Source organism: Mustela putorius, unplaced genomic scaffold (genome assembly GCF_011764305.1).
Source record: "Mustela putorius furo isolate JIRA1106 unplaced genomic scaffold, ASM1176430v1.1 tig00003834_pilon_pilon_pilon, whole genome shotgun sequence".
Taxonomy (NCBI): domain Eukaryota; kingdom Metazoa; phylum Chordata; class Mammalia; order Carnivora; family Mustelidae; genus Mustela; species Mustela putorius.
Genome location: NW_025421987.1, coordinates 96,907,971 through 96,925,420, shown reverse-complemented (window position 1 = coordinate 96,925,420; position 17,450 = coordinate 96,907,971). Strand labels below are relative to the sequence as shown.

At 39.3% G+C, this 17,450-nt stretch overlaps 2 protein-coding genes across 6 annotated transcripts in view; one reads left to right on the top strand and one right to left on the bottom strand.

Annotated features, from left to right (window-relative positions):
* Positions 1-17,450, top strand: part of IQCG (IQ motif containing G) — a 53,826-nt gene that overhangs the window by 20,900 nt on the left and 15,476 nt on the right. For all 5 annotated transcript variants that reach the window (XM_013052649.2, XM_045088775.1, XM_045088774.1 and 2 more), the window contains exons 4-6: positions 556-770; positions 3,684-3,812; positions 9,799-9,880. In XM_013052649.2, the coding sequence (XP_012908103.1) occupies positions 556-770; positions 3,684-3,812; positions 9,799-9,880 (426 nt within the window). The remainder of the gene's footprint in view (positions 1-555; positions 771-3,683; positions 3,813-9,798; positions 9,881-17,450) is intronic.
* Positions 7,446-17,450, bottom strand: part of LRCH3 (leucine rich repeats and calponin homology domain containing 3) — a 146,189-nt gene continuing 136,184 nt past the window's right edge. Inside the window, exon 21 of the mRNA XM_045088771.1 lies at positions 7,446-7,565. Within this exon, the coding sequence (XP_044944706.1) occupies positions 7,515-7,565 (51 nt within the window). The 3' untranslated portion in view covers positions 7,446-7,514. The remainder of the gene's footprint in view (positions 7,566-17,450) is intronic.

The window sequence follows — 17,450 nt, the reverse complement described above, 5'->3', positions numbered from 1 at the left end:
CTCTTTTTTTTTTTTTTTTTTTTTTTAAGACTTTATTTATTTGTCAGAGAGAATGAGCACAGGCAGAGGCAGAGCAAGGTGCCCGATAGGGGCTCGATCCCAGGACTCTGGGATCATGACCTGAACCAAAGGCAGCCGCTTAACCAACTGAGCCACCCAGGCATCCCAAGATGGCTGTATTTCTTATGCCATCTTGTTCCAAAAAGAATTTGAGGTGAACCAAGATCTCTAAGACTCTGCCCCTCCCCTCACAGGGAGACATAAATACAAATAATTACAACATGGTAAATATCTGCTCGTGAGACATTTCACAAAGAACTTTACCTTTGATCTTAGTCTTAAAGTTTACCAAGTGGTAAGTTGAGGAAAGACAGGCAAAAGGAATGTTGTCTCAAGGCAGGAAGGCACAAAATAGCAGGACGTGATCTGGGTTGCTGAAGAAAAGGGTAATTTTCTTGTGTTTTGAGTACAAGTGGCAGAAGGTGAGGTTGAAAAATGTAGGCAGAAGCCCTTATTTTTAAAATCTGTCTTACACAGAACATCATTTCTTTCTAGAAGAAAAACAAGAGCTTAGAAAAACTTCCAGAGGCTTCAAGACCCTTAAAAATAACCAGTCCATTCTTACCTAAAGAAGAAACCAAGTTGCCAGAAATCCAAAAAGGAAGCCAGTTTACCAACGAGTTTAACAAAATGCAAGATCTTGTCTTCAAAACACCTACAAGACAGACCATAATGTCTGTGGAGATACTGAAGAAAATTCAGATTGATAGGTAAAGAACGCATGCATATTTGGAAATGTAATAGTATATTTATGATGGATGAAAAATGGGTGCAGGGGTGGCTGACTGCTGTCTTCTCTTAGGGATTGGTAATTAGATTCAAAGGTACTGCTGATAACAGGATTAGCTAAAGACTGCCTGGAGGGAGTCTGGTACAGGTATGGTGGCTTTATGATCATAGGCAAGTTGTTGAGACTTTGCGTCCAGTTTTTAAAAGTGAAAATAATTATAGCAACTTTGCAACATCAGTGTGAGGATTAGAAATAAGGCTGCAGCCAAGTGCCTGGCACAAATAAAAGTAGCTGTTATGATGGCTTATCCACGAGTAAGAGATGCCATTCAAGTAGCCCACTTTTTTTTTTTTTTTAAGATTTTATTTTATTTTTATTTCTGTTTAAGATTTTATTTATTTATTTGACAGAGATTACAAGTAGGCAGAGAGGTAGGCAGAGCCAGAGAGAGGGAAGCAGGCTCCCTGCTGAGCAGAGAGCCCTATGCAGGGCTCAATCCCAGGACCCTGGGATCATGACCTGAGCCAAAGGCAGAGGCTTTAACCCACTGAGCCACCCAGGCGCCCCTATTTTATTTATTTGACAGAGATCACAAGCAGGCAGAGAGGCAGGCGCAGGGAGGTAGGGGTGGGAAGCAGGCTCCCCGCTGAGCAGAGAGCCCAAGGGGGGCGCTTGATCCCAGGACCCTGGGATCACAACCTGAGCGGAAGGCAGAGGCTTTAACCTACTGAGCCACCCAGGTGCCCCTAAGTAGCCCACTTTTAAGCTGAGTTTTAATCCTGAGAATTTCTTAAAGGCAGTCTCAGTTTCCACTGTCTCATTAATCAGTTTTTTATCAGGCTTGCTGACAAGGAAGTCTGTTAAGTTTAAAAGAGGATGTAACATTATGCTAAGAATTGTTAGTAAATGAATGTTTATAGTAATGACCCAGGGCCACTAGCCATATCCAGCCTGTAGTCTGTTTTTAAAAATAAATTTTATTTGAATACAGCATTGCCTGCTTACATATTTCTTGCTGCTTTCGTGAGTAGCAAAGCTGAGTAGTTGCAAGAGAGAATTTATGGCCTGCAAAGCCAAAAATATTTACAGTTTCCCCCTTTATAGGAAAAGTTTGCCAACTCCTGCATCAGAGGGCTAATGTTTCTTGTGAAATCAGTCCGGCTCAGATTTGCATACATGACAGAAAGGTGTCCTGCTTATAAATACCAATCTAGTTAATGTCCTTTTTCTTTGTGGGATGGCTCATATCTTTTCAATTTTTTTTTTTTTACTTCAGTGTACTTAACTTTTTTCTTTTTTTTCTTTTTTATAAAAGATTTTATTTATTTATTTGACAGAGATCACAAGTAGGCAGAGAGGCAAGCAGAGAGAGAGAGAGGGGAGGAAGCAGGCTCCCCAATGAGCGGAGAGCCCGATGTGGGGCTCGATCCCAGGACCCTGGGATCATGACCCGAGCCGAAGGAAGAGGCTTTAACCCACTGAGCCACCCAGGTGCCCCCTTAACTTTTTTCTTAATATAGTTATTGAATCTTTCTGTTTGAACTATTGTTAGTAAATTATTATGTATAATAGTGAGTGTAATTCTTTCTGACTCTATATGAAAACATTAAATAGCAGTTTTTAAAATTCTGTACCCACTAGAGTATTATAAAAAGTAATGGAGCTACCTGGGTGGCTCAGTTGGTTAAGCGTCTGCCTTTGGCTCTGGTCATGATCCCAAGGTCCTGGGATGGACCCCTGAGTTGGGCTCCCAGCTCAGTGGAGAGGCTGCTTCTCCCTCTCCCTGCGACTCTCCCTGCTTGTGCTCTCTTGCTCTGTCCCTCAAATAAATAAATAAAAACCTTTAAAAAAATAAAAGAAAATGAAAAGTAACGGACTATGAGTCAGGACACCTGAATTATAGTTCTACCTTTTCTCAAATTATTTATGTGACCTTGGGCAAGTCATTTAACCTTCCTGAGACTGAGTTTACTCATCTCTAAAATGTGAGTGTTTTATTAGCTCTTTTTTTTTTTTTTTTTTTAAGATTTTATTTATTTATGGGAGAGAGAGAAAGAGGGGAGGGGCAGAGAAAGAAGCAAACTGCCTGCTGAGCAGGGAGCCTGACACAGGGCTTGATCCCAGGACCCTTTGATCATGACCTGAGCCAAAGGCAGGCACTTCACCGACTGAGCCACCCAGATGCCCCTATTAACTCTTTAAATTAAAAAAAAAAATGATTTAAATTTTGCAAAGTTACAAAATATTTTTAAAATGCAGAAAAATATAAAGAATGAAATAATGAATACTTAGATACATAAACACCAAATCTTAACATTTTACCATAATTACTTTAGAGGTTTTTTGGTTTTGTTTTTAAGTAAAATATTTAAGATACAATTGGAGCATCTTCAATTTTATCTTCCCTCAAAGACAAACTCTCTTCTGAATTTGGTGTTTATTATTCTCTTACGTTCTCTTGTGACGCTTTTATTAGGTATGTATGGGTCTTATTTAAAAATACAGTTTTATATGTTTTTAAATATTATATACATAATATCATACTATATATCCAGGGTTTGTTAGTCCTTGGTATGTAAGGTTAAGGAAGTTCTCTTTTATTTTTAGTTTGCTAGGAGTTTTTGTTGTTTATTTTCAAATGAGTGGACATTGAATTTTGCCAAATGTCTTTTCTGCATCTATTGGGATGGCCACATGTTTTTTCTCCTTTGCTTTTGTTTATGTGTTGCATACTATTAGACTTTCTAATGCTAAACTATTCTTGCATTCCAGGAGCAATTCCAGCTTAGTCATGGTTTTTCATCCAGGGTCTTAACCTGTGTGACTTCTGTAGCCCTTTGTAAATGTAAGAAAATATACCTTATTAACTCATCCTTTTTGTGTCTCCTTACAGGCAATTTCTCAGCGATATAATTACAGATACCAGGCAGGAGTTGGAAGAGTCAGGCACTTTCACTAGTCTCAAGAAAGCCCTGGGCAAAGAGAGGGAAAACAAAATGCATTTCTATGATGTCATTGCCAGGTCTGAGTAATATTAGGTTTATTTGTTGTGTTGTATTTTTTTCTATAGATTTTTATTTATTTGAGAGGGAAAGTGAGCATGAGTTTGAGAGAGAGAGAATGAGAGAGCAAGCGAGCAAGAAAGAGAGCACGCACAAGTTGGGGGTGGGGCAGAGGGAGAAACAGATTCCTCCTTAGGCAGGGAGCCCAATGTGGGGTTCACTATCAGGACTCCAGGATTATGACCTTAGCTGAAGGCAGACCCAGGTGCCCCTGCTGTGTTGTATTTTAAAGTGCCATAAAACTTTTACCAGAAGTTCTTGATTTCTAAAGCAAATCAAATTTGTGCCTTCCAGGGAAGATAAATAGAACTCAGAAATTTAGGTGCTAATCCTAGTTCTGCTGGGACAATAATTCAGATTTCTGGGCTCCAGTTATGTGTATCTACAGTATGTCAAGAATAGTCTTCCTACTGTACAGTAACCTTTTTTTTTAATGTTAATTCCAGTTACTTAACATACAGTGTAATATTAGTTTCAGGTGTACAATACGGTGATTCAGTACTTTTGTACAATACCCAGTGCTCATTATGACAATTGCACTCCTTATTCCCCATCATCTATTTAACCCATACCCACCCTCTGATTACCATCTGTGTCCTAGTTTATCTCTCTTTTTTCTTTGCTTGCTTGTTTTATTAAATTCCACATATGAATGAAATCCTATGGTATCTGTCTTTCTCTGACTGATTTATTTTGCTTATTAGTTTGATACTCTCTAGCTCCATCCATGTTATTGCAAATGGCAAGATTTCATTCTTTTTTATGGCTGAATAATAGTCCATTGTATATATACCACATCTTCTAACCCCATTCTTCAATCAGTGTTCACTTGGGCTGCTTCCATATCTTGACTATTGTAAATAATGCTGCTATAAACAGCAGGTGGATGTATCCCTCTGAATTAGTGTTTTGTGTTCTTTGGGTAAAACCTAGTAGTGCAATTACTTGATCATACAGTAGTTCTATTTTTAACTTTTTGAGGAAACTCGATACTGTTTTCTGTGGCTGCATCAGTTTGCATTCCCCCCAAGAGTGCAAGTGGTTCCTTTTTTTTTCTCCACATCCTCAACCAACACCTATTGTTTCTTGTGTTGTTGATTTTAGCCATACTGACAGGTGTGAAATGATACCTCATTATAGTTTTGAATTTCATTTCACTGATGGTAAGTAATGATGAAATTTGATGAACATCTTTTCAAGTGTCTGTTGGCCGGGACGCCTGGGTGGCTCAGTTGGTCAAGTGTCTGTTGGCCATCTGTATGTCTTTGGAGAAATGCCTGTTCATGTCTTCTGCTCATTTTTAGAAAAATATTTATTTTTAAATATTTTATATTTATATATAATATAATATTATAACAACATTATTTATAATGATATATAATATGTATTTTGTATATAATAATAATGTTATATTAAATATATAAATATTTTAAATAAATATCCGAGGACCCTGGGATCAGGACCTGAGCTGAAGGCAGACGTTTAACAGACTGAGCCACCCAGGCGTTCCTCTTCTGCCCATTTTTTAACTGGATTATTTTTTTGGGTGTTGAGTTTTGTAAGTTCTTTGTTATGGGTATCAACCTTTTATCAGGTCATTTGCCAATATCTTCTCCCATTCTATAGATTGCCTTTTAGTTTTCTAGATTGTTTCCATCACCGTGAAGATTTTTTTTTTTAATGCAGTCCCAATAGTTCATTTTTGCTTTTGTTTCCCTTGCCTCAGGAGACCTATCTAGAAAAAGGTGCCATATCAGTGTCAATGTCAGAGAAGTTACTGCCTATGCTTTCTTCTAGGATTTTTATGGTTTTAGGCCTTACATTTAGGTCTTTAATCCATTTTGAATTTATTTTTGTAGATGATATAAGAAAGTGATCCAGTTTCTTCCTTTTGCATGTTGCTGTCCAGTTTTCCCAGCATCTGTTAAAGAAATTATGTTTTTCCCATTGGGTATTTTTTCATGCTTTGTCAAAGACTGACCGTATATTTATGGATTTATTTCTGAGTTTTTTATTCTGTGACATTGATCTTTCTGTCTGTTTTTGTGCCACAACCATCCTATTTTGATTATGACAGATTGTCATGTAGTTGGAATCATATAGTACATAGCTTTCCTGGATTAGCTTCTTTCACTTAGTATTATGCGTTTAAGTTGCTTCCATGTCTTTTCATGCTTGACAGTTCATTTCTTTGTTAGCACAGAATAATACTTTATTGTCTGGATAAACCACAGTTTATCTATTCACATATTGTAGGACCACTTGGTTGTTTTCAAGTTTTGGCAATTGTTGAATAAAACTACTTTAAACATCTATGTACAGGTTTGTTTGTTTTTTTAAAGACTTTGTTAGAGAGAGAGAAAGAGCGTGGGGAGGAGAGGGGCAGAAGGAGAGAGAGAGAGAGAAACTCAAGCAGACTCCATCCTGACTATGGAGCGTAATGCGTGGCTCAATCTCATGACTCTGTGATCACACCTGAGCCCAAACCAAGAGTCAGACACTTTAGCCACCTTCAGCATGCCACCCAGGCACCCCTCTATGTACAGGTTTTTGTGTGGATGTAAATTTTTAACTTATTTGAGGAAATACCAAGGAGTGTAATTGCCAAATTGTTATGGTAAGAGTATGTTTAGTTTTGTAAGAAGTTGCCAAACCAATTTTGCATTCCTGCCAGCGATGAACGAGAGTTCCTGTTGCTCCACATTTTTGGCAGTATTTGGTGGTGTCAGTCTTTGGGATTTCTGCCGTTCTATTCAGTGTATCGTGGTCTCATTGCTGTTTTATTTTGTCTTTATTATTTATTTATTTATTTATTTTAAAAAAGATTTTATTTATTTATTTATTTGACAGAGAGAAATTACAAGTAGATGGAGAGGCAGGCAGAGAGAGACAGAGGGAAGCAGGCTCCCCGCTGAGCAGAGAGCCCGATGCAGGACTCGATCCCAGCACCTGAGCCGAAGGCAGCGGCTCAACCCACTGAGCCACCCAGGGGCCCCTGTTTTTATTTATTTATTTATTTTTTTAAAGATTTTATTTTTTTATTTGACAGAGAGAGATTACAAGTAGGCAGAGAGGCAGGCAGAGAGAGAGAGGAGGAAGCAGGCTCCCTGTGGAGCAGAGAGCCCGATGCGGGACTCGATCCCAGGACCCTGAGATCATGACCTGAGCCGAAGGCAGTGGCTTAACCCACTGAGCCACCCAGGCGCCCCGCCCCTGTTTTTATTTTTAAAGCTTTTGTTCATTTATTTGACAGAGAGAGAGAGTGAGACCGGGGACACAGCAGGGGGAGAGGAAGAGCGAGAAGCAGGCTTCCCACTGAGCAGGGAGCCAGACATGGGGCTTGATCCCAGAACCCTGGGATCACGACCTGAGCTGAAGGCAGACACTTAACGACTGAGCCATCCAGGAACCCCTATTTTTTTTTTTTAAGCTTTTATTTATTTGCCAGACAGAGAACACAAGCAGGGGGAGAAGCAGGCTTCCTGCTGAGCAAGGAACCGAATCATGAGCTGAGTGGAAGGTAGACACTTAACCAACTGAGCTGCCCAGCTGTGCCTTCATTGCTGTTTTAATTGGGCATTGCTTTTGAATGGGAATAAAAAGTGATCTGACTGGCCTTTATCTCTTAATGTGCTGAAATTTCCATTCATTGTGATGATGAATCAAAGTGTAGTCGGATCCAGAGAGATGAGACATCTTTTGATTTGGCATATCTAAAAATGATAGGAAAAGACAGTTCACTAAAGGGGACATATGATGGGCCAATAAACATATAAGAAATGTTTGCCTTCAAATCAATAGTACATGGGGCACCTAGGTGGCTCAGCTGGTTAAGTGTCTGCCTTTGGCTCAAGTCATGATCAGCCACCTTGGGTGGGCTCCTTGCTCAGCAGGGAAACTGCTTCTCCCTCTGTTTGTGCTTTCTCTCTCTCTCTGACAAATAAATAAATAAAATCTTTAAAAAAATATATACCATTTTTCATTTCTCACACTGGCCAGTTTTCTTCTTTATGGCAAACAACACCAGTGGGAATATAGTTTTAGATGTAATCTAGTGGGTTTTTTCCATGCCCCTAGTATAGTTAGAGCATCATTTTTGGTTAAATTAATACTTAGTATTTTGATTATTACTATGTGTGAATAGTTCACAGATGAGATATACAGTATATAATTATTAAATTTCCTTTCTTGAACAGCTTTTTTTCTTCCTAGAGTTAGATCTTGCCAATTTTTTGTTTGTCTGTTCTGACACTTCTGTTCCAAATCCAGCACCCAGCTCTTCACCAGAGCCCTAGAACTCCTTAAGGATAGTCATACATATTAAGCCTTTTCCCCTTCCTTCCTTCCTTCCTCTTCCTCCCCTTCCTCCCTTTCCTTCCCTCCCTTCCTTCCTCTTTCTTTCTTTCTTTTCTTTCCTTTTGGGACTTTGTTCTGTTCTTTTTCACTTATATATGTAACTGAATTGACCCTAGGGTTCTGAATTTATTATGAAATAAATATTTTACATCTTTCTTATCTATTTCTTGATAATCTATAGATGGGAATTACATCATCTATAGTTTGGCAAGACAATCTCAATCTCAAGATTCTAGTTAAGTATATGCTTACTAAACATTCCTGAATGGGAGTACTTATCTAGGTGCTACTTAGTGGTAAGGTGTTTTGGTTGTTGCTATAGACAGAATGTTCTGTGTACCCCACTCCACCTCCAATTTATATGTTGAAATCCTAACCCTCAATGTGATGGTATTAGAAGGTGGGACCTTTAAGAAGTGATGAGGTCATGAAGGTGGAGGCCTCAGGAATGAGATTAATGCCCATATAAAAGATAACCCATTCCATCATGTAAAGATGCAAGTGAAAATGACCATCTGTGAGCCAGGAAGCATTTTCTTAACCAGACACTGAATCTGATGGCACCCAAATCTTGGTCACAGCTTCCAAACTGTGAGAAATGAATTCTGTTACTTATATACTACCCAATCTGATATTTTTGTAATGGCAGCCTAAGCTAAGATAGTTTTTATTTTGTTTTGTTTATTCTTTTTATTTTTTCTTTAAAGGTTTTATTTATTTATTTGACAGAGATCACAAGCAGGCAGAGAGGCAGGAGGAGAGAGAGGAAAGGAACAGGCTCCCCACTGAGCAGAGAGCCCGATGTGGGGCTCAATCCCAGAACCTCGGGATCACGATCTGAGCCGAAGGCAGAGGCTATAACCCACTGAGCCACCCAGGCGCCCCTTGTTTTGTTTATTATTACATTATTTAATTTATTACATGGCTTCATTATTTTGTTTTTATTTAAAACTAGATAATGGCATTACTAGAGGTAAGCAGAATTCTGTTTCTGAGTACAAACAGAAACCTAAAGTAGTTACGTTCTCCTTCAGAGAGCACTGAATTTGAATCCTGCCCTGCCATTTACTGCTTGTGTGCCCATGGCAAGTGTGTTAAGTCATGTGTTCTGAGAGCGGCCAAGATGAGATTATTCATGCAAAGATTTTTATCAGGGGAAATACCCATGTGAGAGAAAAGGTGGAGGGAACCTTCGGACTCAATGCTGACCCGACCCCAAGTGGGAGAGAGAAGGTTAGGTGGAAGAGAATGTCCTGCCCTTCCTTTCCCCACTCCTGTTCTCCTCTTCGCTTCTTCTCAGCAGCAGCTTTTTGAGATACAACCCATACACCAAAATCTCCCTTCTGGTTTACTAAAACAAATTGCAGTGATCTGTAAGGTATGACTAAAAGTGTGTTCCATGAACCAGCACCACTGGCAACATCTGAGAACTTGTTAGAAATGTGAATTCCAGGGCCTGGTCCTAGACCTACCGAATCAGAATCTCTGGGGGTAGAGCCCAAGAATCTGTTTTTTAACATTGGGGGTGAGCCTCGTGCACCTGGAGTTTGAGAAACACCCCTCTAAACAAATCATTCTCACTTCTTCTAGGGAGGAAAAAGGAAAAAAGCAGATAAGATCTCTTCAAAAACAGCTACTTAATGTCAAAAGAGAATGGCAAGCTGAAGTGCAGGTAAGAATCACCCGTCCAACACCGGAAGTTACTGAGCCAAAACGGCCATGTAAGAAGCCATCTTTCTTTTTTTTTATTATTTTTTTATTTTTTATAAACATATATTTTTATCCCCAGGGGTATAGGTCTGTGAATCACCAGGTTTACACACTTCACAGCACTCACCAAAGCACATACCCTCCCCAATGTCCATAATCCCACCCCCTTCTCCCAAAACCCCTCCTCCCAGCAACCCTCAGTTTGTTTTGTGAGATTAAGAGTCACTTATGGTTTGTCTCCCTCCCAATCCCATCTTGTTTCATTTATTCTTCTCGTACCCACTTAAGCCCCCATGTTGCATCACCACTTCCTCATATCAGGGAGATCATATGATAGTTGTCTTTCTCTGCTTGACTTATTTCGCTAAGCATGATACGCTCTAGTTCCAGCCATGTTGTCGCAAATGGCAAGATCAAAAGCTTTTGCACAGCAAAGGAAACAGTTAACAAAATCAAAAGACAACTGACAGAATGGGAGAAGATATTTGCAAAGGACATATCAGATAAAGGACTAGTGTCCAGAATCTATAAAGAACTTAGCAAACTCAACACCCAAAGAACAAATAATCCAATCAAGAAATGGGCAGAGGACATGAACAGACATTTCTGCAAAGAAGACATCCAGATGGCCAACAGACACATGAAAAAGTGCTCCATATCACTCGGCATCAGGGAAATACAAATCAAAACCACAATGAGATATCACCTCACACCAGTCAGAATGGCTAAAATCAACAAGTCAGGAAATAACAGATGCTGGCGAGGATGCGGAGAAAGGGGAACCCTCCTACACTGTTGGTGGGAATGCAAGCTGGTGCAGCCACTCTGGAAAACAGCATGGAGGTTCCTCAAAATGTTGAAAATAGAACTGCCCTATGACCCAGCAATTGCACTATTGGGTATTTACTCTAAAGATACAAACGTAGTGATCCAAAGGGGCACGTGCACCCGAATGTTTATAGCAGCAATGTCCACAATAGCCAAACTATGGAAAGAATCTAGATGTCCATCAACAGATGAATGGATCAAGAAGATGTGGTATATATACACAGTGGAATACTATGCAGCCATCAAAAGAAAAGAAGCCATCTTTCTTAAGCAAAAAAAAACTACAAATGAGAAATGGTTGTTTCTCCTGGGATGCCTTTACTAAACAGAGTAATGTACAAAGAGAGTAACTAGAGAGCTGTTTGGGATATGTAAGTAAGTCCCCAGTAGAACTCGGGGAGACCACAGCACTCAGGAATGCTCAGTTTGTTCTTATTCCTCCCACCGCACTCAAGCATACCACTGACCCCTTCCTACAGGAGACCTTATCTCAGGCGGTCTCCTGTATTCCAGCATCCCAGATGCGAGACTAGTCCCAGATGGGACATTAAGCACATTAGAAACCTCCTTATACATGATGGTTAGGTTTGATAATGTCATCTGTATTATATTTCAAGTACAGAGTGGATTTGATGGGCTTTTATGGTCATTAGGACCTAATCTGTTATTTCATTTACCTCTATAAGAAAATGCATCCCAAGTTTTAAGCAGTAACTTTAGAAAACAATGCTTGGTATACACAGTTAGAAATTCTACTAGGATTTCTAATACAGTTAGCAGTTTAGAAAGTTATAAAATAACTTAATGTCAGCTTTTGCCTAGCTATTTGGACAAGTTTATGCTTCAGATCAGGGAGTCTTCATTATTTCTTATATAGAAGTTAGAAGACTTTTTTTTTAACTCTTTTTTTTTTTAAGATTTTATTTATTTATTTGACAGACAGAGATCACAAGTAGGCCGAGAGGCAGGCAGAGAGAGTAAGAGGGAAGCAGGCTCCTCGCCAAGCAGAGAGCCCGATGCAGGACTCGATCCCAGGACCCTGAGATCATGACCTGAGCTAAAGGCAGCGGCTTAACCCACTGAGCCACCCAGGCACCCCAGAAGTTAGAAGACTTTTTTAAAAAAAGATTTTATTAAGACGGAGAGAGCATGAACAGGGAGAGCGGCAGAGGGAGACTTCCGCTGAGCAGAGAGCAAAATGCAGGTCTTGACTCAAGACCCTGGGATCATGACCTAAGCCAAAGGCAGGCACTTAACCAACTGAGCCACCCAGGTGCCCCAGCCAGTATGTTTTCAGATAGTTTTAAAGTTCCATTTTGTTGCACTCTTCCTACTAGAATTCCAATGATCCCTATTTAGACTTTTTGATAGTGACCTTTAGGTCTCTCTGTTTCTTAAAAAAAATTTTCTCTTTGTTCATGTGATTGAATAATCTTTTGTCTGTCTCCAATTTCACTGACTTTCCATCATCTCCATTCTACTATTAAGCCCTTCTAGTACTTTTTTTGTTTTAAAATTTAGAAAATTAGTTTTAGAATTTCCATTTAGTTCTTTTTTTATAGTTCTATTTTTCTGCTGAGGTTTCTTGTTTTTTATTTATTATGAGCATATTGCTCTTTATTGAGCTTTGTTTAAAATTCTTATCTATTGGGATGCCTGATTGGCTCAGTTGGTAGAGCCTACCAACAGGGTTGTGAGTTTAAGCCCCATGTTGGGTATAGGTATTACTTAAAAAGAAAATCTTAAAAAAAAATCCTTGTCTGCTAGTTCCAACCTTTGGCATCTTAAGGTTAATCTCCCTTGAGAATGGTTCATAGTTCTCTTTTTCTTCAATATGGAGTCATTTTGGAATGTGTCCTGGACAGTGTGAATATTATGTTGTAGAGGCTCTGCATTCTGTTCTATCTCCCAAAGTGTACTGACATTTTTGTTTTAGTGGTCAGTTAACTCCATTAAATTAAAACTAAAAACTCTCACCGACATTGGGCAGTAGCTCACTTCAGTTCATTTCCTTTTCTCCTTGGCAGGGCTGCCTATGTTCTTCCTGGCACCATTGTGCCTCAGGAGTGAGCCAAAGATATGCACAGAATTTATACAACAAATGTGAAGCTTTTTCTCTCCTTTTCAGCATTATTGAAAACTATTTGGCTCTAGTTGTCCAAAAATCTGTTTTCTGGTTCTTCAGTCTGAAAAGACTGCGATGAGGGTTCTCACTGCTTTACACAATCCACTGCTACCCTCCACTCTGTAGTGCTGACTATGGTCTAATCAAGGTCATGGAAAGTTGGAAACTCAGCACATGCTGTACCTCTCTTACAAGTGTCTCCTTCCAGATTCTGCCTGATTTTGTACACTCCAGTGTTTTTATGTGATTGCCTTTTGTATTGAGCCCAGAGTTTATAGTTACTAGCTGTGTGAAGGTCATACTGGCAGGAACTTATTGGCAATAGTGAAAGTTAAACTTCTAAATATTCAGTTAGGAGACAGAACTTGGGATTTATAAGGAACTAGAAGAAGGCCAGTTTATAGCTGCTGAAGTTTGAAGAGAAACGGAGAGGATAACATAGATGAACTTAGAATAGGAGAAGGCAACAAATTATGGAGGGCCTTATAAGCCATGCTTCTCTGGGGAAACACCATCAATGGGTGTCCTGTACATGGGGGAGGCTCGTCATGTAAGACATCTGCCTTGTCCCTGGGGGTCAGGGTTTGGACCATGTTGAAGTTCTAGGTCTGTAATCTTTGTTGTTGTGTTTCTTAGGGCTATATCTAATCTGCTCCAGACCTGTGGCTTTAGGTTGACCAGGAGTTTCTTTAAGCAATTACCCTTACCTCATCCTGCTGCCTCTAGAACATACCATAAACCTTTCCAGTGCTGGAGCTGCCGCTAAGGTATTTAGCATTGAGGAGATATTCTCAAAACAAAATGCCTCGGAGGATTTATTTTTCTCCTGGGCCTAGGGTTTCTCATTTCCCTTAAATTTATATATTTATGTAAATATATAAAAATATATAATTATATATAATTTATAACATATATTATATAGTATTTATTTACAATTATATATAAATACATATATGTACATACATATATTACATATATATACACATTCCTTCAAGGAGATTATATATATATCAGTGCTTGGGATACACTGTAGGCAGTTAGAAATTAGTTCTATTAGGATTTCTAACACACTTAGAAGTTTACAAAGTTATATATATACATATATATATGTACATATACAATTATAATTGCTTATATATGTACACATATATACACACATATATATACCACACACGTGTATATATATATAACTTTGTAAACTTGTAAACTATATATAACTTTGTAAACTGCTAAGTGTGTTAGAAATCCTAATAGAACTAATTTCTAACTGCCTACAGTGTATCCCAAGCACTGATATATATATAATCTCCTTGAAGGAGATATATATATCTTCAAGGAGAAGGTTGGCTGATAAAGAAGAGTCCTTCACTTACTTCATCTTTGCCCTGATTATTGAGGTTAAATGAGGTAACAGTGAAGGATATGAACCCATTCCAACTCATTTTGACTGGTTACAGAAGGGGCCAAAGGGCACAAAGCTGGATGCCCTGTAACCCTAAAGTTTCTTGGATCCAGATTCACATGAATGTCTAGACTGGGTGGCCCTATGCCAATGGTAGCACCACTAATTCCTCAGCTTTTGGTTCTTTATTCAGCAATCACATTGCCATCCATGGTCACTGACTATACTTTGGAAAGCTCAGTGCTATGCAGAAGCTTTGCATAAATTTTTTTTTTTTTAAGATTTATTTATTTGAGAGAGAGAGTACGTGCTCTTGGGATGAGGGCAGGGGCAGAGGGAGAGAGAGACTCTCAAGCAGACTCTCTGCTGAGTGCAGAGCCTCAGCACTCAGGGGCTCAATCTCACGACCCTGAGATCATGACCTGAGCTGAAATCAAGAGTCAGTCACTTAACCAACTGAGCCACCCAGGCGCCCCTGCTTCTTATTTTAAAACAGGCCTGAACTACTCCATCCTCCAAACCATACTTTGGTTTTTCTCTGGCCACACTATTACTAACTTTTGCATGTTACCCAGTTCTTTTCTTCACTTAGCCTCTCAGCTTTTTGTACTCTCTTTGATGACACTGATTTCCTTTTTGGGGGGACTGGATATAGAGTTGAGTACCTAAGACAACAGGTTGAGCTGACTCTGATGAACTTTAGGCTCCAAAATGGGTTAAGGAAGTAGATGAAGATATAGAAGGCACGTTTGCTAATTTGCAAGCAACTCAAAGCCAGTATATGATAAGCAATAGATATCAGAATTCAAAAGCCTTTTATTAGAGCCTGAACTGACTCCAAGAGGAGGCAAAAGTGAAATGAAAGGTCTCATTTTGTTTAGAAGACTCCTGTAAATTGAGAATTGTGAAGACCTAACTTGTCTTCAATAGTTTCATTAGAGGCTTAGCCAGGTTTTAACAGGAATCCCTGAGATTAGGGTCTTATCACTTTTGTGGTAGTAACAGCATTTTTTTTTTTAAGATTTTATTTATTTACCTAATAGATCACAAGTAGGCAGAGAGGCAGGCAGAGAGAGAGGTAGAGGGAAGCAGGCTCCCTGCTGAGCAGAGAGCCCGATGCAGGGCTCTACCCCAGGACCCTGAGATCATGACTTGAGCCAAAGGCAGAGGCTTAAACTACTGAGCCACCCAGGCGCCCAGTAGCAGCATTTTTAAAAGCTGTCTGCCTTCCCATCATCTGTAGACTTCGCAGAGTCTCCCTTTTATAGTGCTGCTTCTACTGGATTGTCCTCAGAAGCCTGACAATCATGATCAGTCTTGTGAAAAACATCTGAAGGACTTCCTCTTTGTTTTGATTACTGCATTTTGTGGCACTCTATTGTGTTTATACAACGGAAAAAAATACTTCCTTGTCCTCTGTTGTAGTTAGACATGTATAATATTGTGTATAGTATAAGGCATTACATTTAAAAGAGTTTACTCAGCGGAGATCCGTCAAGACAGTGAGGTGTACGGAAACTTTATCACAAAAGGGAAGAGGAAATTGGTACAATTGGAAAGGAAATTGTTCAAATGGAAATGAAGGAATGGGTGGAATTGGAGCCTGAAACTTTAGAAATCTGGATCTGTTTCATCTGCATCTTAGAATGGGGGACTGTGGGGTGCCTAGGTGGCTCAGTGGGTTAAGCTGTTGCCTTCGGCTCAGGTCATGATCTCGGGGTCCTGGGATCAAGTCCCGCATCGGGCTCTCTGCTCAGCGGGGAGCCTGCTTCCTCCTCTCTCTCTCCCTGCCTGCCTCTCTGCCTACTTGTGATCTCTCTCTGTCAAATAAATAAATAAAATCTTTAAAAAAAAAAAAAAAGAATGGGGGACTGTGTAGCTCAGATTTTATTCAGAGAGTATTCTAGAAGCTGCCACTGTTAGTCATAGACAACTACAGATGTTAACTTAATACAGAACTGTATTTTTTCTGTGGCTTTTGCCACTTAAATAGACCACATTCCCATTTTCCTTTTTCCCTCCAACCAAACCCTCATCTCTGCTTTGTGTCCAATTATGAAAACAGACACCACCATTAAAATCCTTTGGCTCAAACTTTTGTGGCAGCTGTTGGAGCCTTATTAACTGTAATTGGTTGGCTGCTCGTTTCCATTACTAAATTGTGCTCCTCTGAATTCAAATAACGAGTACAGATCTGAAGACAGTTTGGTGATTTGTAAGTCAGGTTTGGTCTGCTTGTGATCTCTCTCTGTCAAATAATAAATAAAACAAACAAATAAATAAATAAATAAATAAAATCTTTAAAAAAAAAAATGCCGTTGCTATGGGGACGCCTGGGCAGCTCAGTAGGGAAATTGTAGACCAATGTTTTAAGATCTTATTAGGTTACATAACGTAATATCTTTTTCTTGCCAGAGGCGGAAACTCATAGAGTTTTAATTCTGCATTTATGATCTTCATATTTTTACTCCAAAAGACTCAATATTTGGTTTGATAAAGAAAACTGACCAGAACATTTTCTTGAGTCTTTGAAAGTATATCTGTGTGTTGATGCTATTTAATGAATACCTGACTGTTCAACACCGTTAGATTCTGTGAGAAACAAAACTGCAGTTATTTATATGGGCTGAGGTTTTCTAGAAAAGGTTTTCTGGGCTTAAGTGGTATATAAGCAGGGTGTCAAAGAAAGACTACATGGTTAGATAGGTATAAAGATTCCAGCCGATGAGGAAGTGAAGCTGTCACATTTCGCTCTAACTCAAGTCTTCCTAGAAATCCAGACTTTATCACTGACCACCATATAGCTTGAATCAGAAGGGAGGAGGGAAGCAAAACGGAAAGAGATGGGAAAAGGAAATAGAGTGTAGAAAGAAGGGGAAAACGGAGCCAAAAAAGACTTTTCTTAAAATGCATTTAATGAACATTTATTGAGTAGCTAAGTTGTGCAAGACACTGGCAGGATTTTACAGTTGAGAAAGGTCTTAGGTTAAGTAAATTGCCCACAATCCTACAGCTTTTAAGAGGTTAAGAAGTACTGCAATGTATTAGCCAGCTGGACTGGTAACGTGTTCTCAGCCAGAGATACTCATCTCCTTGGAAGGCTCTGGTACTGGCGGAACAACTGAATAATTGGAATGATTCCATAGTGTTTACACCAAGAAGTCAGACAAAATGAGT